The sequence below is a fragment of the Drosophila elegans genome, unplaced genomic scaffold, assembly GCF_018152505.1.
Source record: "Drosophila elegans isolate 14027-0461.03 unplaced genomic scaffold, ASM1815250v1 contig_149, whole genome shotgun sequence".
Lineage (NCBI taxonomy): Eukaryota > Metazoa > Arthropoda > Insecta > Diptera > Drosophilidae > Drosophila > Drosophila elegans.
In genome coordinates, this window is record NW_024545513.1 from 14,981,977 (window position 1) to 15,009,872 (window position 27,896).

Genomic DNA, 27,896 nt, shown 5'->3' on the forward strand with positions numbered 1-27,896 from the left:
TCGTCATATAAATAAAAATAAATACATTATTCTTTATGTTAAATTTTTTTTGCTTTCTTTTTTTTTCGATTTTGTATCCATTATTTGCATGCAAGCAAAACGTTTTTCGTTTTTATTTATTTCATTTTTTTGTTGTTCTTTTTGTTTTTAATTTTGAACGTCCCTACATCCTCTTCAATTTTTAATAAGCCGCACTAAATTTTACAATTACAAAAAAAAAAATTAAATTCACATATATGTTTTAATATAACATATATGCAGGTCGAGTCACATTACAGAAAAAGAAAAAAAAATTGTCTGTATATATAATAAGGTTGAATTGCAGTTAGCATCGGCTCCAGACTAACAAATATATATAAATATATATAAGTGTGTATACTTTAGATTTACAATTCATGTTTTGGATTTTGACGGTTTTTCTTCTTTGAAGCTGAAGCAACAGCTGCTGGGGGTGCTTAAATTTTGGCTCTCACTGTGGCTGCTGCTGCTGCTGCTGCTATTCTCCTCTTTATGTTTTCTTACTTATCTGCTGCTGTTGGTCAGAGAGCTTGGTTTTTGTTTACGTTTTTCTAGTTTATCCTTGTGTGTTTTTATCTGGTTTGTTGTTCTTGTTCTTGTTGTTGTTGTCGTCTCGTATTGCAAAGCTAGAAGCAAAGCGATTTATGCGGCATGAAAAATATCAACAGCTCGGCTCCTTTCCATTTTCCCCAAAAAAAAAAAAAAAACATTAACATCAAAAAACACGGCTAGCCGGAAAATGCCCGCGCCCCCCTCCGATTTGTTTGTCCCCCGTCGATTATCGATTTCCCCGCGAACAGAACACAGAATATCCAATTATTGCAGGACGCAGCAGCCCTTCTTCTTGTTCTTCTTCTCGTCGATGACCACATGACTAGCGGACGTCGGTCCCGGAACCACCTGTTTGGACACCTGTCCCAGCGAGGTGACCCCGTTGTTTCCGCCGCCGCTCAGCTCGGTCGCCGTCGCTGCTTTTCCGGCGCCAGCGTCGGCAGAGGCAGAGGCATGGGAATTTGTACCATTTTGTGCTGTTGCTAGATTCTGCGAGATCTGTTTTTAAGACACAAGACATTTAATTAGACGGTGCATCCTCTATATATAGAAAGACCCGACCCAGTGATCGATACTCACATTTGATTTGGTTACACTCTCGCCAATCGCCGCTCCGCCGTTGCAATTGTCGTCCGCATGCTGGGCGCTTCCGTTGCCAATTGTACGCTCCTCTGTGGGTGTGATGGGCTTGCCGCCTATTTGAAAAGAAAAGATACTCGGTTATAATCGGTTGAAGTCGGTAGAAATACCATGTATACCATGGCCAGAACATCGGCTTATAATAACAGGTGAAACAGCTGTGTAAACACAGCATATTACTCAATCAACAAAAAAAGTTATATCACTTAAACTTGATCTTGTCAAATAAAAAAAAAATTATTTATAATCACCTAAAGCCTTTCACTTACTATTACAAAAATCTATTTCTGATAAAGGTTGGGTAATATAACGAAATCTACGCAATTGTATTTCGATAGTATTATCGACAATTATTAACCAACTAATAACTTTGAAATTAGTTCATTTCTCTTATTAAATATGCTTTATATATATATTTACTTGCTAAAGTTAGTATGTTTTTTATGATCCTTTTGGTTTTTTGTTCAGCACAATTTTTTCCTAAGCATCACTTATCTTCCGAACGTAACGTGATATTTTTGGACAAAGATTTTTAACTTTATTTTGTTTTTTATGACGAAAAAATTCCAGCATATAGGGATTATTTGACACTCATGGTCAGCAGAAAAATTGCGTTTTTAATAGTACATGTTTAAATTAAGCCCACAATATATATATATATGTTTCCCATTTAAATTAGATCTAAGACTCATAGACTTTTTATGCAAAATTCAAAAATGACCATTTTTTCAGAATGTGCCATAGAACTGCTTCTTAAAAATACCCACCCACTGCACGGAAGCTGTAGATTCGATGTATCGATCTCAAACTCACCTCTGATCATGTTGACAATTTCATCAGCCTCTCTGGACAGGTCGCCGCCTGGACGAAAGGGATTATCCCAGCCGGAGTCGGTGCTGCAGGATAATGCAGATGAATTGGTCACGATTTACAAAACATACATATGTATATAGCGCACACCAGTACCCACCTCTGCTGTCGATCATAGGCCGCTCCCAGGCCAATCACCTGCTGCTGCTGCTGGATCCCCGCCGCCGTCGTGGCCATCGTCGTGTAGTCGAGGTTGCAGTTGTAGTTATAGCCTCCGTCTAGGGCGTCCAGCAGGTAATCCGCCGGTGGACAGATCTGCTGCGGCTGGCTGCTTTGGTAAATGGAAACGCGCACTATCGAGCGCTCCGATCTGGAAACGAGCAGAGCAAACACAAATCGAATTAGAGAATTGCCATGTAGTATATATACATATATATGTATGTTATATTATAAGGTGCAGTGTGTATTTGTTTTATATCGAGGGGGCGGGGGATGAACCGAACACAAGCACCAAAATCACGCATCGGCGCATGTGACCTTAAAATAGCTGAGCAAGTGCGTCATCTACTGAGGAGCCACCTCAATGTCAATTAAATTAAGTCATTTGCCAATTGGCTTTCAGCTAAACATCTGATTCAATTGATTGAATGTGTCAGCGCTGTTAAATTTCCCTCGATTTGGCCCGGTCAATGGAAATTCTTAAATGGAATAGAAATGAAAGCTCGTTTACGATTCAATCCTGTTTTTATCTGCGTCCGAAATAGGGTTCCTCTTCCAAAAATCCTCCTCTAAATGATCTTCCGGTCTGTGTTCCATGTTGCTAGCAACCAAAATCAAATGAAATCTGATTTCTAACACTTACATAATTTTGAAAGGTCCCTGGATCAAGCAAATTAAATTGAAAGCTTCGAAAATAATTTCACACATCGACACAAGGGGAAGTGTTCCAGTTTTGGGGATCTTTGACGTTATTTTAGGATTAGCTTCCCTTTGCGAAGAAATTTTTGAAACCCATTTTGAGAATGTTTGTGTTCCAGAAATACAATGCGTTATTCTCAGACTGATTTCCATTTATAAAACATTTTGGAAGTTTGTTTAATCCAGAAATATAAATATTTTGTAAGTTGTTGATAGTTCTTAACTAATTTTGGAATGTTTGAATTTAGAAGGTGGTGTGAATTTACTCAAATAAATTACAAATTCAATTATATTTGCACTTATTTCCCTACTGATATTTAATTTGCCTTTTGAAAGGAAGGTCCTTTCCAAAGTCTATATATTCTTCCAAAATGAAGAAACTATTCACAAATTGTTTAGTAAAGCCAATGAATATTTTATGTGCTGTACTTATACTGTTTCCCAATGTACTTTTAATTTGATTTATTATTTTATTCATTTCTTTTTATTTTGTACTTTTTTAAAACCAGCAATTTGACAAATCAATTCAGAATATAAATTTAGTTTTATGGCACACATTGCTGGACGGGTTTACTTTTTTATCTTTATAACTGGTTTATGTCGATGACTTCATTTATGGCTGGTTGGTTGTGCGAAAAGCCGGAGATTTACTGAGCCGAAACGCACTGTACGAACCAAAAGGGGAACTGGCACTGGCGGCATGGAATGGAAATGGGAATGGGAGATTTAACTTGTAAGATCTCAATCTCGGCAATCCAATGGCCCATGGGACATTCACTTCCCAACATCTACATCTTTCTAGCCTTTTTATTGTCCCAGAACTTTGAACCCCAGTGGGAAAACCATTAAAGAAACCTGTCGAAAACTGAGAACCAGAAGAAGTAGCGAAAAAATAAACAGCCTACAATCGAATCAGACAACCCGTTCACTATATAAAGTCCCCCACCTCCCCCAACACAGCTTTTTATCTGTTTACATTTCAAATACACTTCATAACTCAATGTGCTTGTTGTTGTTATTCGTAGTTTTTTTTTTCTTTTTGTTGGTGTTGAACATGTGAAGATTACGTCATGTGCCGAAATTGATATGGAAAAAAATGATACTGTGCACGCTCTGAGGAGTTAACTAATGTCAGTAATGCCTTTCGTTTTATAAGTATTGCACTACTAGTAAGAATAATAGTTATTTATTAGATTTTCCATTTAATTAAAAAAAATACTTGAGATCTCTTTGCAACTTTTATTTGTTTGAATCATAAATAAGAGATACTTTACAATTTTTAAATCGATTACTGATAATAGGGGATAAAATAAAGAAAATATATTAAAAAAACATTTTCTCATGAAAAATAACTAAGCTCTGTTAACTTTCTATCTATTAAATCTACAGAGTAAATACCCTTGCTTTTGTTTAGTTTTCGGTATCGAGCGTGACCTGTAGCAACTGGAACAAGAACAAGACCATCAACAAAACACGAGTTACAAGCTCGAAAAAACAAGTTTTAGGCAAATAAAAAAATGATACTCAGCTTCTTTTGGACCAGACAATTATTAAAGGTTTTTTTCCCCTGAACAAAGCTTGTTAAGTACAAGTAGAAAAAGTTTAAAGATATAACACTAACTCATAAACGCGACTTTAAGTGCCCCAGCAAATTAAAGAACTGAAAAATATGGGAAAAACTTGTTGCTATTACTTTGATGTACAAGATTGGAGTATGAAGTGGATAATGGAGAAGAGGAGAAGAGAGGAAGAGGAGGAGGGGAACATGAACTGTAAATGGGAAACAGAAGCAGAAGAAGCAGCATCAGCTGGGGAAAAGCGAACTCGAAGATGAGCGCATTAATTATGCTTGCCACCAACGATCTTTTGTGGTTCTGTCGATTTGGTCTTTAAATGGCTACAAAAAAGCTATATTTAAAGTACAAATTAGCAGGTGTTTTTTATCCAAAAAAGACTTAAAGTTTCATCGCTAAACAAACGGCTACAGATAAGTATCCTGTTTTAACCATACTTTGCTTGTGGTTTAAATACTAAGTTCTTTAAGATTAATTCTTGAAAAGAACAGTTGGCAGCTTTATGTTTTTATAAATACTTTGCACTTTGTTGTGTTTTGTTCAAAACATATGGAACTTGTTAAATAAAACATAAAAAAATGCACTTTAATCATATGTTTATGTTTATGATTTAGCATCTTTAAAAAGCTTAATTTTAGCTTATTCTTTTTTTTGTCTTTGAAACGAGTTGATGGCAACACTGCTTCTCGACTGCGACGCCGGCTGCGCAGCGGCTTTTCAATTAGTTTTGGTTTTTTGCTTTTGTTTTTGGGGCACACACGCGAGGGACTACGTCACGGGCCAAGAAGAAGAAAAACTATAGGGGGAGGGGGATAAAGTGCGAGAGGGAGAGTGAAAATTAATTTAACAAATTATGCGACCCCACCCGCAAACACAAAAAAACACACACACACAAACGAATAGCGGAAAATTCGTTTTTGCACTTGAAAAGCGAAAACAGAGAGTAGGAAGATGAGAAAGAGGGGAAAAGAGAGGGCAACTGCAGTGCGGCGTTGATTTGTTGTTATAATTTCAATATATAGGTGTACACTGGCGCAACCGATGTGCATATATTGTATAATGCATATTGCTATATAGTATAAATAACAGCGACTAAGGCTAATTTATGTACAAACAAGGTGCTATTTTAACACGCACACACACCAGCGCACATTTATTTTAATTGCGTTCAGTGGGATACACACAAAGAAAAGTTTTTATGGTTAATATCCGAGGAATAATAGAATAGGTCTTTTCATTTTTAACCAGTATTTAAATTTCTTATTAGAAAATGTTAAATCGACATTTTTATTTAAACGAATTTTTTTATATATTTTTTTTTTATTAAAATTATTTTGTGAATTACAAAATATAAGGAAATTTATTGGGTAGCTGTTTATTTAGTACATCCCCTTTTTTTCAGCAGAGAATCAATAAATATTAATATCATTTTAATTTCAATATTTTTAACTGTCCGAATTTTTATTTAATTTTAAGACTTTTATTCAAGTGTACGTGTGAGGGAGAGGGGGCGTTGTCTTTTTTCTCCATCTCTCTCTATCTCTGCTCGTATGTGTGTGTATTATTTTTTGCGATGAACTCACTGCGCGCAACTACAACAACAATTACAAGTGTACTACTAATGTTTAAATACTTGAGTGTTTGTGAACCAAATAGCAGGAATTACTTTCACATTGTTTTTGCCATTTTGCTATTTAATTCAAATGTTTTTTGTGTTTTTTTTTGTTGTTTCAACCACTTGCACTTGCTTTTTGGCTCTCTTTTTCCGCTCTCTTGCTCTCACGCAGTTAACTGTAGTTGTTCCCTCTCTTTTTTGGCCTTTTGCACTTTTTTTAACTTAATACATTTGTTTCATGTTTTAAACGCACTTTAAAAAATACTACGCGCGTTTTGCACTTGCTCTCTTCAGATCCTTTTTGCAAAAGTATACAACACACGAAGAGCGGGAAGGAGCAGCAGCAACGATTGATGAGCGCGTAATTTCCTTTCGTTTCGTATTGGGGTTTTGTGCTTTTTGAGTGTGAGATGGGCGCTCTTTTTGGAGGCTCTCGGACTTTTGCGTTGTTGCTGCCTAAACTGAAAAACTCAACTGAAACTGACTGTTTGAGTTTCACGCTGCTAAAAAGTAAAAGATACAACACACACATACACACGCAGGCGTTCACACGCACGAATGTTTGCAGGAGCGGGAGAGCGAGAAAGAGAGAGAGGGCTCTCTCGCAAACTTTTGCCAGAGCTGCCACCTAACTCAATGTGTCATGGCGCGCTTTTTGAATTAAAGTTATGAAATAAGAAGACTTGAATTTCTTTGAAACCAAATTGAAATTGCCCTCAAATTCTAATCCAAGCTGCATATTAATATTTTTCATTTCCTAATGTTATACAAGGCTAGTATGCTAATTTTGTTTCCCCTAATTTATTAATATCTTTTAACTTAAACAAAAATCAACTAAATTAACATTTCTAAGTTAAACACATTACAATCATAATTAAACTTAAAATTTGAGATTTTTTGTCAAACAAAAATGAACTACAAAATGTATCATTTTGCTGCAGAAAAGTAGACAACATTTTGCGGCCACTAGAAAAAACCTGTACTCATTTCTTGTTTAGAACACAAAGTATTCCAAATAAATCTCTTGAGATATCTGAAACACGCCGCAAATGTTTCACTCTACAACAGAAGACACAAAGAACAATTAACATTCTCTTTAATGAGCTTTTTAATGGGCTCCAGACACACACGTCTATGTATCTTTTGTCGTGGATTTATTGCGATCTATTTAAAGCGAAACAAAAACATTTCCAAATTTTTCATTTTGCGCATTTCCTGGCTACAAAATTTCACATTTCGGGCAAACAAATGAAAACAAACAGCGCAGCCGGCGATTTGTGCTTTTGTATCGCGATTTTTGGCAGCTGCTGCAGGCAAACCATAAGTTACACTAGCCAACAACGCGACATATTTTTTATTACCGAATCAATTTGGATAATTATAATTTTTTTTTAAACCATTTATTTTTGCATATAATTTTAAATTAAATTAAATAAGAAAGTTAAGCTGGTTGATTTTTTAGATATTAGAAAAGAAAAACATAATTTAATGTTAAACATACTTTGAAAATATTTGCAAAATATTAAATTAAAATTTAAAAACTAGTTATTAATGAAATGAACATATGCGTGTATTTGGAAACACATAAAGTTTAGGAGAAGCTATACTAATATATACCATTATAATCCAATTTTGAATTTATATTTATTATTCTACAGAAAAACTGAAAACCAAAAGTGTGTCTCGTAAAATTAAAAATAAAGAAATGTTAAGTTGGGAAAAGTGCCCTTCTGGCGAGTGTGATTTCCTGATTTACGTATTTGCTGGCATCTTTTGTTGTAAAGTCGCAGATAAATGCGCAATAAGCAAATGCGAGATTTGTAATGGGAAAAACGGGAAAACAAACAAAACGTAAACGCAAATGCGCCACATCTGGCAACTTTGCCAAAGCCAACAAACATGACATCACTTTTTTGCGCACTCACCAAAGTAATAGCTCTCTCCGACTCTCCCTCTCTCTCACTTGTTATACACAAGCAACGGTCCGAAAATAAAATAATAACAAAAAAAGCTAGGAGAGAGCATAAGGGAAACACGGAAAAACATAAACACGTAACCACACACACGTAAAGGTAAAAACGGGGAAGCTGCTGGAAATAGCGATGGAAAGGGAGAGGGGATAAAGAACGGCGGGAAAGTGGGGGGTTGATTAAAGCAGGGTTGCCACAGCCACATAGAGATGCTGCAAATCGGGGTCCCAATATATTGCTGTCAAAAAAAAAAAAAAAAAAAAAAAAAAAAAAAAATGGAAAAATAAGAGCAGAAAAATAACCGAGAAAAAACATGGCACACAAACCACAAACACACTCACACCTGTGGTCAGCCGAATAGCACACTACGAAAAACATATATGCACAATTTCAACAGATGTAGTGTGAAATTCGAAATTGAAATACTTCACATTTTTCAAAATATTTATACAATTGTGTACACATAAAAAAACTGTATGTTGTATGATGATTTTTTTATAGCTTCTGATCATATTTGAATTCATTAATTTGGTTACTGGTGGGACTTAACAAATTAAAATGATTTGAAAATATAATAGCTGCATTTTTCTCTGTGTATAATGTGCCGCAGAAATATCTCACAGTTTGATATTTAGCATTCAAATAATGTAGGCTGATTTACACAATGGTGGTCACATATATAGTTTGGGATTTAAATACAAATCAAACTATAAAAAAGACTAGGACAAAGAAATGATATTTTAATTAAAAAGCAATTAATGATATTTAAGTTCTTCAAGTGATTTAAGTATCCAAATAGTATTTCTAAAAGGAATACCATGAGTTATAGAGATTGTTTGATTATTTTTGTTTTGGGTCTTAAAAACATGTAATATAGATCAATTGTAATATTTTTTCGACCTCCATTGTGTGGGCAGACTTAAATAGGTAATAGGGCTACTGCACAGTGGGAAACACAGAAACGCTGTCCAATTTGAATATGATAGAATTACTGTGGCTAAATATAGAATTTACTACTCTCGATTAAATTGCTGCTTGATTTGCACACAAAATATTTTTGGGCATTCAAGAATATTTTGGTATTGCTGGGCGGTGATAAGTATACTGACAATTGATAACGATTAGTTTTGAAGATGGATGGTGACGTCGGTAACAAAAATAAAGAAATGGCGGCGATTTCTGGTTGTTGCCAATGGGAACCCGTTGAAAGCATTATAGTTTATATTAACACAGTAATATAAGTTCACATTTTTCACTTTTCCCATTTCCGTTACAATTGCAAACAAATAATACACAATTGGCACAGTTCCCAATAAAATTGACAGTATTCAGAATGGCATACTTAAATATATAAAATATATTGGGGCACTTTCTAGTAGCTTTACTGAAATTTGATGTAGAAGTTGTTTGAATTGAATTTAAAGGTTAATTATCATTAAGAATGTAAATAATTATTTTATATTTATTTTTGATTTTTAATATCATTTGCATAGTTGTTCTAATTACTATAAAAATGATAAGTCATAATGATATTTTAATTTAAATTGAATTGATAACCCAAAACACATTTTCTCAAGTTTTAGAGCTAAGTAAATGTTTAGGAAAATTTGCTGTGATTAGATTCTGACAAAAAACAATAATTATTTTGAATACAAATACATATTTTCCATTCGAAGTTCCTTAAGTTCCTAATTCTCAAAGTAAAAGGACAATGGTTTATAAATCTTAAGTAAAACTTCTGATTGACAAAATGTTTACTAATTTAAAAAATTAAAACATTTTGTTTGGAGAGCAATATTATGATAATAGTACTATTTAAAAATGCAGCCCCTATATGCAATGCAAATGCTGTTAATAGTCGAAATAAATCAGTGTTCTGATTTTTCCGATCCATGCCATACTATTCATAAGTCTTTGTCTGGGAAAATGTGTTCACTGTTTTACCTTGTGGCCTCATAATCGAATCTCTTTTGTTCTGGCCTTTTTTTGTTTAGCCTAAAAGTTAATAATAATTTCCACTGTTCCGCTGCACAGAAGCGGCAGCAACAATTACACACGCACTGCTGGCCAGCGGCACAATTACCGTTGTTGGCATTACAACAATGTGACAATGGCTGTCCCGTCTGCCCATAATCATAATTATGACTATGACTATGAGATTATGATTATGACTGAGACGATGATGATGATGAGTTCGCTGTATGCATGTCAAGTGTGCCGTGGGTACCGGAAAATCAATTGACTGTGTGACAGGCGGACAGTTCGAGATGTACTTTCACAATAGCTATAGATATAACCAAGGCCCACCGGTCGATCAAATTTCTGTAGTCAAAAAAAAAAAAACAAATAAATAAAAGAAGAAAAAAATGAAATGGAATCATGTCGAGGTCAGCTGTTCAATCAGCCTCCTTTTCTTGGTTCTACAGAGAGAAAAAGGTAAAAAAAAAAAAGTTTTTACATTCGATTTAGACAATTTCTTTTCAAGTATCTACATTTTGCACGTTAAATGGTCACACTATATTTACAAAACAACTGTAACCAAATCATTGAAATATAAATATTTAAATTAGTTTTTTTCTGTCTAAGACTGATATTTTATTGGATTTCTAAAAATGTTTCTAATTTTACCTTTTTGAAATAATTTTTAGCATATTGAAAGTCCATACAAAATTCCTATTTCAAAAAAAAAATTTTATATAAGTAACGTTAAAGAAAAGATGAAAATCCAGCACAACTTTTGAGATATATTTTCCTCGTGTATTTGGATAATCGATTAGAAGATTCAACAGACCCCCGATTGCGGGTTTTTCTTTTCTTTTTGCGTTCTTTTCCCTTGTTCTTTCTTTTCTTTGAGACTCTGTCTAACTGTAAAGAAAGAAAGTTCTACAGCAAGTGGCGAGCTCAAACATCATCAGCTGATGACATCACGCTTCAACCGGCAAATTAATGCTCCCCACATACAATAAAAAAGAAACACGCATGTGGAGAGACTGGGCAACAAAAAGGTCATAACATGTGTTAAGTCTAATCTCTCCGAAAATGGAATATGCCACCTAGACGAAAAGCGAGACACGGAGTAAAACGAATTGTCAGCAAATTTGATTTGATGCCCGTTTGACAGCCATCACGAAGAAAAAATCACCTTCTAAATATGTCTTGTCAGCTGCTTTGACCAAAGGCTATTTATTAAAGATGGAAAAAAATAATATTATTAGCAAATATTTCGGGTAAAAATTAAAAATGTAATAAAATGAAGTGAAACTATCTTTGTAAATGTTATTCATTTTTCAGGTATAATAATTTCTTATAAGCGTTCAATACTAAGCTAAGTTCATTATGATTCTGGATTCTTCAGAAAAGCAATTTGCTTAGTTAGAATTTATTTTTAAGTAATAATGAAATTTAAAATGTTTTGTTATTTTAGTTTTGACAGCAAATAAACCGAAAACTTTTAAGTCAAAATTTCAACAGCATTTAAAATGTTGGTTAGCTTAAAAGAATTAGATCGTACGCTCTTAAATATTTGTAATGCTCTAGTGATCAAGTGATAGGGATAATCGAAAGTTATCGCTTTAGTTGCAGCTCTACGATGGTAGTCGATTGTAAAGCTTGTTTGGTGTGCTCTGTTTTATCGGCGTGATGCCAACTAGAACAAAGTTTAAGCGCTTGATTCGAATTTCGTGGGTGCGGCACATCCATTAGATACGCGTTCAGATACAGATACACAAAATGCAGCCGAAAAAGATGTGGGTCAACAACCACCGAATGAAGTTGACCCACTTATATATATTGCTTTAAAATGCACACACACACACACAAACTGGCGACACGCATATGGTCATTATGTAATAAAAACGATGACGATGTTTAACGGTATTCCAGTTAGAACAACTGCAGCGCCGGCGCATTAAAAACTCCAATCGGAGTTCCCTCGGTGGTGGGAAATGCGAAAAGCAGACGGAGGAAAACCCAAACAAACAAACCCATCTTCCAATTGGACTGATAACAAGTAAGAGAGGGGGCTGAGCAAAAGAGAAGAAAAAAGAATGGAAAGGACGAGAGGGTAAACAAAAATACAGTGGCAGTTCTCCAATTTGAATCCTTTTTGGCGGGTTTATAATTGGCCGGACATTAGTTGTCTACTTATAATTCCTTCTAAATTCAAAAAATAAAAATTTTAAATGTTTTCTAAAAATTAATATTGTAAAGTTTATTTTGTAAGCTAAAAAATGCAACAATATTTTTTGAAGAATAAAAAAAAACAAATTAAGGTCACTATTTTGAAAAGCCATAATATAAATATTTTAATTTTATTCATTTATTTATTAAGTTTAAAATATGTTTATTTATTTAATAATACAAGCGTATTCTATACAGATCTCATTTCTACTTGTTAAGCTTATGCAATTAAATTTATCAAATTCATTAAGCTCAATCGTAATTGTTTTTACGAAGATATCCACAACAATTTTAAATGTGTTTGGGGCACCAAAATAAAGTTAATGATCTTATCACGCAATAAGAAACAGAGCTACGATGTCTGTTTAATTATTTCCGCTATTATTTGGCATTGTTTCCTTCTACTTCTTAGCGATTTAATTAAAAGTATGTCTCTCGATTTGCAAAAAAAAATTCGTCAGTAGAGTGGCCACTGTACGTAGGTTAAAGCTTACAAAGTTTTTAAACCAAACTGCTGACGGTGAGCGGTTATTATCGATTCAAAAATTTGTGTGTCTCAAGCTTCCTGCCTTTGGGGGAGGTTGTGGGTAAAAAACGCGGGGATTACGACGGGGTTTTACTTTTAGGGTTGGGTGATGAGCACAAAGTTCATCGTTTGCTATTTGGGTTGATGAAAATGCTTTTCCACAGCTGAATTTGCTCTGAGGCTTAGAAAAACAGATCAGCTAAACAGCACTGTTATGAATGGATTGGATGAAAAAAAAAAACCGGGCTAACTACGGATCTAAAAAGCGAAACAAAAGTGAAAGCTGCCAAAAAGTCATTAGACGGATTATTTAATGAGGTAAAAGTAGGCCCCTTTTTGAGCCACACACAATCGTACTACCATAAAAGCCCTGCATGCCCACCGAATGTAATCAACTTGTTACACTGACAAAAAACTACATGAGATGTGCAAAAAATTGGAATTCTTATGAGCACTGCTATCCAAAACAATACCAGAAAAATTTACCTTATTTGTTAGCAAAAAAGGTGATCTTAAGAATAAATAGTGGTCATGACATTAATTCTATGCGAAATACCACTTTAATTGTTTTTAATGCATTAGTTATAGTACATAAAATTAGTTACTCACTCTTCCTGCACCTCAATGCCGCTGTCGTCCATGTTTCCCTTGGCATAGTCTCCACTGTAGCCGCCGACAGAGGGCAGATGCGACGGCAGCGTCGACGCCAGCTGCGGCTGACCAGCGGCGGCAGCGGCGGTATCCGCGGCAGAGTCCCCAGCCGCAGCGAACCCAAAGGTGGACTCCACGTGCTCCGACAACGGCGTCGGCGTCTCGAAGACCAGCGTCTCCACCATCGAACCCTTCGAGGATCCAAAAGAGACGCTGCGGAAATCAGAAGGTTAAAGGTCAAATGGGTGCACTCGAAGAATGATACCTTAACTTAAAGCGTAGTAAATAAAGACTCTACTATATATAATATCTTAAAGACTTATAGTGTATATATAAATGTATATACATGCAATTTAAAAAAATAACTAACTTGAGATATTATGATTGAATTAAGATTCACCAACTCAAATCACTGAGGAAAATATAATAGGGCTATTATTATTCTCAGAAAAATATTGTGATAATAATTATAAGAGGCTTATAAATTTTATAGCATAATATTTTAAAATAAATTTTGCGTCACTACATAACTTTATCAACGATTTTAATAGCTGTACTAAGAAATATAATATTTCTTTCCAAAAAAGTGAGGTCGAGATTATCGATTTATTTTTTTTAATTACATGATTTATGGATTTTTCCTTTGGATAAATAATCGAAAAGTAATCCTTTCGATACCCTTCAAGATACTTAGTAGCTCATCGATCAAGTTGCGTTAAAATGATTATCAAGAAATGCAAGAGATTTTCTAATCTTTATCGTACCCTGTTTTTGCACCTAATATTTTTCTCTGTATAGGGTGTTTATAAAAGTTTGAATATTTTTAGCGAATTTTGATATGTGCATGTGATTTTAACATGATGTTAAAAGATTAATAAATAGGCATAGAAAAGAACATATATATGTATGTATACCCCTTAATACACTTTGATTCTGAGCCCAGCCATTCATATGGAGTTAAAGTATTTTATAATCTTTAAATAAAATAATTAAAAAACCTGTGTGATTTGTAATGTGATTTCTTTGCATAATATATAGATATAAGAATGGGAAGTTGGGCGTACAAAAATAAATACTAATAATAACTAGTAGAAAAGCAATATTAAGGGTACAAAACTAAAATATATAAGAAACGAAAATAAGGAGTAAAATAAAATACATAGTTATAATAGGTATGAGGATGAAAATTTAAGAGTAAATTAATAATAAGAATTTAAACAAATAAATAATAAATAACGAACCGTTTGAGGCCGACGCTTTTGGTGCCCAATTTGCTTAGTTTGCCGGGTTTCTTTTGGGGGCGTGGGAATTTATCGCTCAGATCGCTGGACATTTCGTCCTCATCAGCTGTTGTTGTTGTTATCGTTTCTATATCCTCTGCTGCTGCGGTTGTTGTTGCTGCTGCAGCCGCTGCCGCCGCTTCCGCTGCATTGTTGTTGTTGCTACTGCTGCTGCAGCTGCTGCTGGCCTCGTTGTTTTTGCATTTGCTGTTATTTTTATTATTAGCCATGTTTTTAGCACTGACCACAAGGGAAGCATTATTGTTGTTGTTCACATTGTTGTTGTTGGTCTGTTGCGTTGTTGTTGCTGTTGTGTGCACCAGCGGCAGCGACGTCGGCGGCGCAGTTGCAGCGACGCCAGCAGAGGACGTCGACGTTGCAACAACAATCTCTTCGCTTAGCAAAAGCGTTCGCTCGTCGCAGTCGCCAGCGGCAGCGACGTCGGCAGCGATGCCGGCAGAGCCATTTGACAGCATTGCGGTTGCAGAAAAACGATTCGATTTCGATTTCGCGGCTAACGGGGCATTTCGAGGGGGCGGCGTGGGCGGGGCCAGGGCCAGCATAGGTGCTACAAACACACCTTAACACACTTAATTAAATCGGAATTTTGCACACACCACAATACAAAAAAAAAAACAGAAGCACACAGACACAGTGGCGAATATTAAACACTTTGTTTTAAAGCAGCACCGTAAACAGCAACCAAAAAGGCATCGACGTCGACTGCGACAGAGGCAGCGGCGGCGGCAGAGGCGTCGGTGACCTGCACTTTATTTTCCCCGCAATTGGCGCCTCAAAACTCGCGTTTATAAATAAATATAGAAGTGCATTTAATAAATCCGATGGCGCGCGCTCTGTTGCTCTTGTTTTTGCGGATCGGATGAGAATAATCGGAACAATCGTGTGTGTATATTTGGCAGCGCTGCGCTACAATTTCTGTTCTTTGCTGGCGATGACACCCGGCCGATAGGTCGACGGGTCATTGCGATTGCCCGATAACGCGCAGCGCGCGATAGTTGGCGGCGATAGTTTTTTGTGGGACATATAAATGGGTAATCTATCGCATGATGTAAAATAACAATAATAGTTAATAATAATTATGGGCTTATGACAATACATTGTTCGGGTTGAGGGCAGTGTTGAGAAACAAGAGAAACAAAAACATAAATATTTTCACACCTAGGCAGCGTAGCTAATGACGAAGTTTTCTTATGTAATTAAATAAAAAATAATTTTATAAATATTTTCTAGCTACTACTTTCAAAGAATTTATTGCGGGGGATGATAAAAAACAGTCAGTTTGGTGCAGCACCACATCAGTTTTGAAACAACATTAAATTGTACATTTTACATTTATATGTAAAAACTGCGAATCCATTTTTTTCGATTGCCAATTTTATGACAAATTCAGCGAGGATTGACATTTTAACATTTGCTTCTTAAGAATTTGATAAAAAAAATAAGACGAAACTTGATATGCTTTATTAGGACTTTTGCCAATAACAATAACATTATTTGAATATTAGTATTTTATGGCCTTAGCAATAAATCGATACTTTTATCTGCGTGACCTAACTCCCTATCGATAGCCTATCGATATAAGCTACACACCAGTTGGACCATCTCTATAGAGATGAGCAAATTTGCAATTTTTCGTCTTAATTTTCGCAGCACAAAAGCCACAAATAATCAACAACTAATCGAGATAAATGGAAGCTATAGTCGGGATTCGATTTGAGTAAAACAGGGGCGAAAAACAAGCCGCAAAGAAGTCACCTGGGCGAGGAGAATTGCTCATCTCTATTACAAATACGAAAATGAAATTGCGTGCATTCTAAATGGTAAGCTAAATCCAAAATAATTGGCTAGTAATAGTACAGAGTAAACACTGCACGCCGATGCAATGTACATAAGTTACTGTTTTTTATTTGCGGCCATTGAAAATCGCAAACATTCCACTGCACTTTGCAGCAACAACAACAACAACAACCAAAATAAGACAGCACTAACACTAATGCAAACACAAATGCGCAAATGTTTTTCTTTATTTTCTTTTGTTTTTCTTTTTGGTATATATAAAGTGCATAAAATGCAACAATTAGACGCTTTAATGGTTTCATAAACAGCAATAAATAGTCTGCAATTAAATGGCAAATCAATTTTTGCAAAACAAAAACACACCCAATTTCTTGCTAGTGTTTGTGAGTGTGTGTGTGCCATATCGAAAATCCTTTTACAGTGCGCGACATAATAACAAGTGCAAAAGTATGAAAATAAGTGAAATGTTTATAATTTTCGGCTGCATGTCTCACATTAATGGATTACTGGGTTAACAGAAAATAGAACGAACAAATATTGCCGGTTCGAGGGTTTGACTCTGCATACCGGTTAGCCCGGTTAGTAAAAATGCAAAGAAAAAAGTTTAAGAACCACAACCACTTTGTCCATAAAACCCTAGCCCACGACTAATTGCAGTTTGAATTACGTAAAAAAGAAAAAAGTGTCAATTTATGACAACACTTTTTGAGGTTTCTCGTTTTTATTTGCGGTCCCACAGAAAAAGATGTTAACAAGTCGGTTTTTCGAAGCAGTTATCAGTGGTGCCGAATTACTTAAGTTCTACACATAATATACAACTATACAATTCTTAGCTAGCACTTATTAGTTCTTGGTTTGAAAATATATCTGTATATCTAGTTAGAAACCCATCAGAATTTTGAATTTATAGAGATTTTTAAGGCAATCGGTTGGTTTTTGATCCACTTACCCCTTCTCATCGTTCAATACCAAATACCACGAATTTGTAGATCTGAATAGCATAAATAAGAGGATCCATTAAGCAATAATACTTCCCGGGTCTTATGCTAATAGATTTCTTAAATATTCCTCAATAAAACCATTTAACAACCGAAAAACCTTACCTTAATTGCAGCCACATGGGAACCATGACCAAGGACTACGACTATTTGCTGAAGGTTCTGCTGGTGGGCGACAGCGATGTGGGCAAGCACGAGATCCTCTCGAACCTGGAGGATCCCTCCACAGAGAGTCCTTTTTGCAGCGGGAACGGTGAGTACTGGCACATCCGGCGAATGACAACCACTGCACTCCAACCTAATAGACTGCACCTCCCATATCCTCCAAACGGTAGCCTACAAGACAACCACCATCCTGCTGGAGGGCAAACGGGTGAAGCTGCAGTTGTGGGACACCTCTGGCCAAGGGCGTTTCTGCACAATCATCCGCTCCTATTCGCGCGGCGCCCAGGGCATCATCCTCGTCTACGACATCACCAACAAGTGGAGCTTCGACGGCATCGATCGCTGGCTCAAGGAGGTCGACGAGGTCAGTTAAGATTTAATGGAAGGAGATCTGCATTTACTGACATAAACAGGCTCACCAAAGCATTGCCAAAGCACTTAGACTTTAGACATAAAGAAGTCTTTGTTTTGTATTAATTTATTAAAGTAACAACCCATGGCCGATCTATACTTTAAGTTACTAACGTTTTAAAGAACATTATCTTATCAAGAATGTATTGTTACATAAATTACCTATTCTTATGCTTACTATAAGCCTAAATTATATGGTTACGAAAAATCCTTACCATTTGCATCAACAATATGGTTACGAGGGATCCCAAGACCCCGAAAGATATAATTGAGTTCTTGAGTTCTATTGGTTTTTACTAATTTTGTAAGCATAAATATAAATTATTGCTTTGAATTCTTGAACATGGTTTATATTTTGTCTAATATGGTTATTTTCCTTAAAAGCTTGAAAAACATTTTAATACATTATTATTTATTTTGCGTTTTCAGCATGCTCCCGGCATCCCGAAGGTGCTGGTGGGAAATCGCCTGCATTTGGCCTTCAAGCGACAGGTGGCGGCCAAACAGGCCGAGACCTACGCCAGCCGCAACAACATGTCCTGCTTCGAGATATCGCCTCTCTGCGACTTCAACATCCGCGAGTCCTTCTGCGAACTGGCGCGCATGGCGTTGCACCGCAATGGCATGGAGCACATTTGGCGCAGCAATAAGGGTAATTATCTAATATATATATAAAACTTTGACTGGAGGGGAAAAAGTGCTATTGGAGTGGATAGCGTTAATAGGTTTTTAATAATATACATATCAGCTATTAATTGGAAAGCGATTGTATTAGTTGGATTGAACAAAATACTTCAGAATTATTAATTGCTTTTTGAGAAACATGTGTGTTCGTAAAATGATATATATAAATTCCTTGTAAATTGCTATGAAACCAACCTCTTCATATAATTTTCATAAACGTTTACAAATTTGGCAAACTCATATTTGCTATCGCCCAAGGCTTCATTGGTTAATTGGCTTAGGTTTGGTTGATTTCTATTAAATTCGACAAGACAATTAAACTATTTTTAGTTAAATTGCAAAAGATGACGCTTTTAGGTCAGTTTTGATTAAGTTCATTATGTCAATTCAATCATTTATCTTATTTTGGCAGTCGGATGCCAATTTTAAGCGATATATTATGCGGAATTTTTATTAATTGTGCTGTGGATGAAGTTAAAAGCTACAAAAAAAACCAATAAGACAATAGTCACTTAAGATTTTGTATATTTTTTGGAGTATATACAAATAATACTGTTTTTTTTTAATTTAGGGAGTGGCTGGCCATACATTGTCTGTATTGTTTGTTTAAAATATGTACAAAAATGTTATTCATTTGCATTTTAATTTGGTCTAAGGTATCTTAAAAGGTTTTAGTTTAAATATAAGTCGATTCCACATGGCAACAGGTATAGAGATTTTGAAAACACATTAGTACCATTAAATTTAAATTGTTTCTTAGAAGTTAAACTGTATTAGAAAACGTAAATCGCACTATTTTCCTCTAGAAACATACATCTGTAGAATGTATTAATTAACCCAAATGGAATCTTTTTGCAGTGCTGTCCCTGCAGGAGCTGTGCTGCAGAACGATCGTACGGAGGACGAGCGTGTACGCGATCGACTCGCTGCCGCTGCCGCCGTCGGTGAAGTCGACGCTCAAGTCATACGCGCTGACCACCTCGCAGTGCTTCAACTCGCTGACCCAGAGCTCCAAGAGCAAGAACCGCTGCAAGACGCCGACGAGCGGCAGCCGGAATAGCTGTGCGATCGCGTGATCGTTGCCTTGTAGGCCGCCGCCAAGCCGCCTACGTCGCCACGCCCCCCAACCGACATTAACTTTAATTGAGCTCTACTTATGTACTCTAGGCTAACACACACACACACAAACACACACCACAAATCACACATCAAAAACCAAACTCACCCACATTGAAGCCCCACCCCTTTGGTTATTTTATTTTATTTGTTTCATTGACATTGATATTTGTGGCCAACAATGTTTACTTTTTACACAGTAAAGCTTAAATTTATTTAATTCTTAACACACACCTTACCCCCACCCCCCCAAATTCCTTGTCCCCCCACTTCTCTCTTTTGCATTACTCTAATGTTGTTAATATTATTATGTTTGTATAATTCTAATATTTAAAGCATCAAACACATCATCATAACAAAAAGAAAAAGATAAAAAAACAGCAATTGAAAATCGATTTTTATATGGATAAAAATTAAAATTTTTTTTGTTTGTTTAACATTGGCTTAAAATATTCTTAGAGATGTATTGTAATTGAGGATAATTCAGCAAGAGAAGCACACACAAAGGCGAATTGATAAAGATAATTCATAATGAAAAACTAGAAAACTGTGTCTTCATTTATGTTCCATCCCTTTCTGATTCCTGTCTGGATGACCCTGTCTCTTTCCATTTACGTTTTAAAATTGAGGTAATTTAAATAGGTGAAAGTTTGCTTCGTTTTTCGAATTAAGTTTCTATAAAATTATGCAATACGGCAGGGAATTTCTACTCTAATGGCATTTAATGATTTAAACAGAGTTTGATTGATTGGCTTACATAAATTGTTAGCTAAATGTTTACTATAACTTATATAAAAATCGCCACTTTAAGAATTGGTTTCTTAAGTGATTTTAATCATTTAAAAGATTTAAGGACTAAAATTAGTTAGATCTTATCTAACGCAAAAGCATTTTGAATTTGTTGTAATTGATTTAAAGGTATAACAGATAAAAAATGAAAAATATATTCTCTTATCTTAGGGTAAATTATTACTTTAAATATACCCTAGATATTCCTTTATATTGGTAAAACTTAAATATTGGTTTAACTAAAATAAGAAAAGATTTCGTAATTAAAAGATTCCTCTTAACCAGTTGCAAACAAAACCAATCAATATCTGTTCGTTTCAACCACAAATTAAATTATTAAAATATATATATACTGTAGAAATTATGAGTGCGGATATACTCGCACTAACTAATATAGAAATATTAGTTACAATGGTTTCATGACTAAATTAATCTTAATAATCCTATATAATATGTGATTTCTTTAAAGGATGTAATTTCTATTGGACACATTTTTCCGTAAAGAATATGAGCTCTATAACATTCTAATCTATGAAGAACTTGATAAATAAGTTAGTTTAGTTTAGTTCGGTCTTCAGTTATATATGTATATATTTTTTGGATAAATTCTTGAAACTTTTACTATTTCGGAAAATATAAAATTTATTTCCACAGTATTTGAAACTTCGTCAGCTGGACTCTTTTGGCCCCCAATCGATTTGTTTCGTTTTCCACATCTGGTCGGGGTTGTCCCCTGTCGGATGTGATTAATCGGTCCGCTGCAAACCCAATTTGATATTGTAACATTATTTAAATGATTCAAATTGCCTTTCCTTTGGTTCGCCCTTTAAGCTACAACATTTTGCGGCTTCTTTTTCGACATCTATTTCTTCCACGGTTTCGGTTATTTGGCGTTTTGCTTTACACAATTCCCGGGTTGGCCAATCGAAAGGGGGCGGGGCTCTTGGGGGCAGTGGAATGGTTATACTTTTAACGTATTTTCAAAATTTCGATTGGAACAGCTGAGGCTTTAATGCGAAATGATAGAGAAATTATTGCACAAATTTACATACATTTCGATTCACTTTTTTATTGTGGCTTTTTTTTTAGTGTTTCTGTTTTATGGTTTTGCCAAATTGGTACGTTTTATTTAGATGGGTCATATTTATTTTACTAACAATTTTTTTTATCAATATTGAAATGTCATAATAAGTTATAACTATGTGAACAACATTTTCAAAGTTAAAATTGGAACGTTATTGGGTGTTTTCTTTATTCGAAAAACAACTCTTGTTTATATTTTGTTGAGAAATTTAAGAGAACATTTCCTTTTAATGTATTGAATAAAGATACCTAATTTATAAAATTCAAATATATTTTATGATGTATTTCTAGTTAAATGGCGATTCTAAATATAGACACAGATAAGCTGTTCTTAATAATCAAATAACTTATTAAACTAAAATTTTTAAATACAAATTCTGTTGTAAATTTAAATTTTAGAAATGGAAGAAAAAGGGAGCTTTTGGAATATTTAGAAGATATTTTTATGAACATGAAATATACATTTAAATATGAGATATATTTTAAGATGAAGTTTGTTGCTATCAAGTGATAAGTTCCCATTCTTAAATATTTTTTGCTTTTATTTTGCAAGAGCAGTTAACAGCATACATCCGACATTCCTTACATTTTTTAAATTAAGTAGTTACCGTATAACAAATTATTTTAATTGGATAAAATAAAATGGTTTTTGATTCCTTATACATACATGTTGAAAATGCAGCTATGGAAATTTTTGGTTCTCCCATATAAACCTGCATTGGGAAAGCGTTAATCCCACCCGATCCGACCTGAACTGACCTAACCCATTAATTAGTTGATCGGCGAGAGGGAGGGCGGTGGGCGGGGTTACCACCATCAAGCGATTCGTTCATGCCCGGCGGATTAATTTCGGCGGCTGGTCCAATTATGGAACTGCTTTTTACATATTTCTTTTTTCCACCGGACTCATTTGCATTTACCAGCCGTCGACGGGTTTTTTGTTGTTGGACTGCCAGCAGATGGACAGATTTTCGGTTGCTGGTCAAAATAGTGGAGCCCGATGACGAAAGCAAGTTCAGCGAAGATGGAACACAGCGCAATCCGGCTGCTATAAAAGCTGTGCATCGCTTGGAGTGGATCATCAGTTGGCATCCAGCTTCCTCTTCAGCTACGTGAAGTTCCCCAGTTTTCAAACCCCAAGCAAGAAACTTCCAAAAATGAAGGTGAGTCTTTCGAACAGAAGTGAAAAGAATCTGCAGTTTCAAAAATGTTTTTTTTTTACCTCAAAAAAAATAATAAAAATTTAAAAAGTTTTTTAAAACTATTTTAAAATTAGTCCTACAATGGAAATTTCATTTATTTTCAAATTTATAAAATCGTCTATCTTAAAGTCACTAAATTAAAAAATGTTATCAATCAAATTCAAAGGTATCTAAAACTTAAAACATTTTACTTGTTATCCAAATGCTTTTAAAATCATCGATGCTAAAAATCAATTATACACATCATTGAATTAAAGCCTTAACAAATTATAAAAATCATAAACTCAAAGCTAAATCCTTAAATCGAAGCTATAACGCAATATAAAAATCCCACATCAAAGTTGAGACTATGCAATATTATCTAAAATTAAAAAAAAAAATAATTTCTCATCCAAATTTTGAATGGTTATAATTTTTGTTATTTTGTCCAGATCTTTGTGTGTCTCCTGGCTGCCTTGGTTGCCACCTCATCGGCTGGCTTCATCGGTGGATCCGGCGGCGGTGGTGGTGGTGGCGGTGGCTACAGCTATGGCATCGGAGGAGGAGGCAGCGGTGGCCACCAGGAGGTGAAGACTATCCAGGTCATCCACCAGGAGGGTGGCGGCTACTCTGGCGGCGGCGGTCATGGCTATTCTGGCGGCCATGGAGGCTACTCTGGCGGCGGCCACCAGGAGGTGAAGGTCGTTAAGGTCATCCAACAGGAGACTGGCGGTCATGGTGGCTATTCCGGCGGCCATGGCGGTGGCTATTCCGGCGGTCATGGTCACCAGGAGGTGAAGGTCGTTAAGGTCATCCACGAGGAGGCACATGGACATGGTCATGCTGGCGGCGGTGGCTTCTCCGGCCATGGACACGGACATGGTGGCCATCAGGAGGTGAAATTGGTCAAGGTCATCCACGAGGAGGGCGGCCATGGCGGCCATGGACATGGCGGCTTCTCTGGCGGTCACGGAGGTCACCAGGAGGTCAAGACTGTGAAAGTGATCCACCAGGAGGCAGGCGGTCACGGCGGATACTCTGGCGGACATGGCGGTTATTCCGGCGGTCACGGTGGTCACCAGGAGGTCAAGACCGTGAAGGTCATCCATGAGGAGGGACACGCCCTGGGCGGCGGTGGCGGTTATGCCGGTGGCTTCTCTGGCCATTCGCATGGACATGGTGGCCACCAGGAAGTGAAGACCATCAAGGTCATCCACGAGGAGGGCGGTCACAGCCATGGCGGTCACGATCACGGTTACGCTCATGCTCACGCTCACGATCACGGTCACTCGCACGGTGGATTCGAGGAGGTCAAGACCATCCAGGTCATTCACGAGGAGGGCGGCCACGCCCCCAGCAACGAGTACCTGCCGCCCAGCAATGAGTACCTGCCCCCCGTATCCGCTCCACAGCCCGGATATCTGCCCCCATCCTCCAGCTGGAAGTGAAGTGGGAAATTCAATTCGATTCGATTTGATTCGAATTGATTCCACTCGATTCGAGCCATACTGATCCTTGAGTCTTGTTAATTAGTTTTAGGCCTCCTTTTTTTTCCCACCCATTTTTTTTTTAATGTTGTACCCATATTACCTCACTCGTTGAACAAATATACCATCTGTAAATTATAAATTGTTTGACTTTCTGTTTGGCATCGGGGATTGCTCACAGAAAAAAAAACTAAGGGATATATTTGCCAGCTTTTGAAAAAAATCTTGATGTACGAGGATGTAAGCAATTTGCATAACTTCGTATTAATTTCATAGTAAGGATAAATAAATTAGGATTTGACTGCTTTCTAGGATTTGGAATAAGTTTTTATTGTTATAAAAATCACCTATAATTTAAAGATTTTATAAAAAACCAATCGATGAAATCCCATACCTGCAAATTCGGCTCCCAAAAGTTGATTTAAATAACAAATTAACGTGCCGTCAATCATTTCCCATGGTTTCGAAACTGAATTTAAAACTACATTCTTTATGCCTGCGTTCGCTATTCATTCTTATTCCCCTCGATTCACGGTTCGTTAAGCTGTGTGAATAAGCATTTTACCTATTATTCCACTTTCGATTCGCGCTTCAATTTCACTTTCAGCCCGATCGATCGTCCAAACATTACCATAACCATAGTCATCCAATTTAGCGGTAGCTCAACGACCTGTTCATCGCCGAACTTGTGTGTTTCATGAGCATACTTCGTATCCAATGGATTTATTTTGTGTATCTTAACGTTTATTTTTAAGCTAAGAAATTTGTTTTGTGTCTTGTGGAACATGTTGTAGCGTGATGTTGTATCTTATGGATTTTTTCGAGTTGTATTGTATTTTGCGGATTATGTCAAATGTTGTTGCTTAATATTTATCTTATGATATATGTTGAGTTTTTTTTATTTTTTGTATGTTTGTGCACAGAGAAAAACAGCACAACGATTTGAACATGATGTACAAAATATTATTTGTCATTTTATAAAAATGTTTTATAAAATGTTTTTTCTTTTAGATGATAAAATGTATAACGACTTGATGATTTTGTTAAAATAATGAAAAACATTAAACAAATTTTAATAGCTTACTTTTTTGAATCGTTTTAATAATAATATCTTGATTCAGATAAATATCAGGTACAATTTCAAATCATTAGTACATTTTTCTCCATGTGTGTGCTCTAGGTGCTATGTTGTTTTTAAATTTAAACAACTTAATAAATAATTTATGGTTATCTATGGATCTCTTTTTTGGAATTAGCTCCCGTTTGATTTGAATTTTTATTTATGTGGCCACATGTCCTGCCGCCTTCTTTTCCCCGTATTTTGTTCGATGCGATTGCTTTGACCCACATACTGATGCAGGGGCAGTGGGCGTGGCGAGGAGGAGGTCACGCCCAGGGGAAATTCGCTGGTGGGTCTCCATTTCGAGGGTATCCAAGGTGTGTCGTAATCCTGATATTTACTTTGGTATTTAGCATCTGGCGCGATTCCTTGATAAATTCCTGGTGGGGCCATTCCCTTTGGATCCTGATGCACCTTCAGATTGAGCAGCAATTCACCATCGTCATCGATGAGATTGTACAACTGGACACCCTTGGCCCCCCGCAGTGGGTGGGCTCTTTCCAATCGTACTTGCTGCTTGACCTTTGGCCTGGCCACGGGTTTTGGTCTCTGGCCAATGAAACGCGACGATCGATCCTGCGACTGCAATTGCCGGAGAATATTGAAAGGCAGTAGTAAATCCGATTCGAAGGGCATGAAGCCACTGGCCCGCACTTTAATAATATTTCTCAGCACCGGTTGGTGGCCATAACTCTCAGTCAGGCCGAAAAGACTCAAAATCAAAAGGCCAAAAGGGCTCATCATGAAAAGACTGTGCATTTTCCTGGCAGTCGCTAGCGCATTTCACACGAGGATCACTATTTAATTGAAGCACTTAAATAAAAAAACAAACAAACAAATGGTTATTATTTTGACGAGACTGGAGCTAAAGAGCAGCGCGTTCTAGGCCCGTGTTGCACCAACTGAACGGACTTCAGAGACACAATCCGTGTCGGATTGGTTCAAGCTAAAGCCAAAGCCAGCTGACTGCGCTCGTAAAAGCGAATTAATTAGAGAAAATACCGTACGGTACACGAACAGTGGGGCAAAAGTTATGTGCATCAGAAATAAATTTGCTTAAATAGTTGAAAATATAAAACTTTTAAACAAGTTAAAAAAAGGATACGTACTATTTTTTTCACAAAGTTTTGGCGTAAAACAAGTGCAATCTTACTAAACAATTTTTTAAGTTTTGTTTTAATTATTAAGATTTAAACAATTAAAATATTAAATTAACTATAATGTAAGAAAAGCACATACTTAATCCATTAAATAGCTTTACTCTACTCTACAAAATTTTGGACCATGCTTAAAACTGTTAAATTTTTAAAAAATATTTTGCAATGCATATCAATTGATTTATCAAGTGTTCTTGTATTAAATACGGATTTTTAAAAATATATTATAATTATATATTTCTTCTAAAATGTATTTCCCAATACTTTTATAATACATCGTGTCCCAACCACTATGTCATATATGTCCAACACTTTGAGTTGAAAATAAAAACATAACTGGCCAGGCCTGGACGTTTATTGTTTGGCGGCCTGTTGTTGTGGCTCTTTCTTCTATTATTTCCTCTATTATGTTGCGGGCAACACAAATTTATTAAAACATCAAGTGAGTCAGCGTGTGTGCTGTGAGTGTTGGCTTGTAGCTGATTTATGCTAGAGTAAATGAGAATAATTCTTTGAATGCCTTGTCTGAATTGACATCAAACTGGTTCACGCGTCGAGAGTTGGCCCATTACGGTGGCCATTAAAACATAACCCGTCCACTCTCGCTGCCACTGGTGACCCAAACAAAAAAAAACCCAACTAAACACACACATCCCCGGCTCATTAGCATTAAGACAAAAGACACCCGCATTGAAAGGAAAATAAACTCTCTATGCAGATGCAAATTAGCAAGCTGGAGAAGCGTGGATCAGAATTTTCAGTTGACAATTCAAGCGCTCGAAATGCTCCACTGATCACTCTCACTGCTCCACATTTGCATATGGGCAGTTCGGTACAGTGCGTGCCATATCTGTATTCAACAAAAGCAGAAAGTAAAGGCAAAGTATAATTAAAAATGAATTGTTAAAGAAATATATTAATTTTGGTGCAAAAAAAAGGTAAAACTTTATATATCAAATTTGGTCATGCCTTAACAAAGGAATTGAAATTGAATGATAAACTTATTTGTAAAATTTAAAACAATAATATTTTTCTGCATTAACATTAATATCATCAGATGATATGAAAAAAAATGAATATATAATCAAAACCTGTTGCTCTTAATTCTTTAAAAATGAATAAATAAATAAAATAAATACTAGTTTCCTTTTAAAT

General features: G+C 36.0%; 4 protein-coding genes across 6 annotated transcripts; 2 read left to right on the top strand and 2 right to left on the bottom strand.

The window, feature by feature from the left end:
* Positions 1-201: 201 nt before the first annotated feature.
* Positions 202-15,673, bottom strand: LOC108149999 (serine/threonine-protein kinase phg2). Of its 2 annotated transcripts, XM_017277936.2 has the most exons (6): positions 14,694-15,673; positions 13,411-13,665; positions 2,180-2,389; positions 2,023-2,105; positions 1,150-1,265; positions 202-1,068 (listed from the first exon to the last, which is right to left on the bottom strand). In XM_017277936.2, the coding sequence occupies exons 1-6, from the start codon at positions 15,293-15,295 to the stop codon at positions 835-837; spliced, it is 1,500 nt and encodes a 499-aa protein (XP_017133425.1). In that variant the 5' UTR covers positions 15,296-15,673; the 3' UTR covers positions 202-834. The 2 variants fall into 2 exon arrangements, with proteins under 2 accessions (XP_017133425.1, XP_017133426.1); XM_017277937.2 differs by lacking the exons at positions 13,411-13,665; positions 14,694-15,673 and adding an exon at positions 6,380-6,606 and having other exon boundaries at positions 206-1,068.
* Positions 15,674-16,340: 667 nt separating this feature from the next.
* Positions 16,341-20,466, top strand: LOC108150032 (ras-related protein Rab-40C). Of its 2 annotated transcripts, none has more exons than XM_017277993.2 (5): positions 16,341-16,573; positions 17,665-17,801; positions 17,854-18,077; positions 18,554-18,776; positions 19,667-20,466. In XM_017277993.2, exons 2-5 carry the CDS (start codon positions 17,669-17,671, stop codon positions 19,882-19,884), a joined length of 798 nt encoding a protein of 265 aa, XP_017133482.1. In that variant the 5' UTR covers positions 16,341-16,573; positions 17,665-17,668; the 3' UTR covers positions 19,885-20,466. The 2 variants fall into 2 exon arrangements, with proteins under 2 accessions (XP_017133482.1, XP_017133484.1); XM_017277995.2 differs by having other exon boundaries at positions 16,342-16,573; positions 17,884-18,077.
* A 1,817-nt stretch (positions 20,467-22,283) lies between these two features.
* LOC108149955 (glycine-rich cell wall structural protein 1.8) lies at positions 22,284-24,606 on the top strand. Its single transcript, XM_017277871.1, has 3 exons — positions 22,284-22,288; positions 22,821-22,959; positions 23,430-24,606. Exons 1-3 carry the CDS (start codon positions 22,284-22,286, stop codon positions 24,423-24,425), a joined length of 1,140 nt encoding a protein of 379 aa, XP_017133360.1. The 3' UTR covers positions 24,426-24,606.
* LOC108150037 lies at positions 24,455-26,502 on the bottom strand. Its single transcript, XM_017278000.2, has one exon. It carries the CDS (start codon positions 26,341-26,343, stop codon positions 25,741-25,743), a length of 603 nt encoding a protein of 200 aa, XP_017133489.1. The 5' UTR covers positions 26,344-26,502; the 3' UTR covers positions 24,455-25,740.
* Between the last annotated feature and the right edge of the window lie 1,394 nt (positions 26,503-27,896).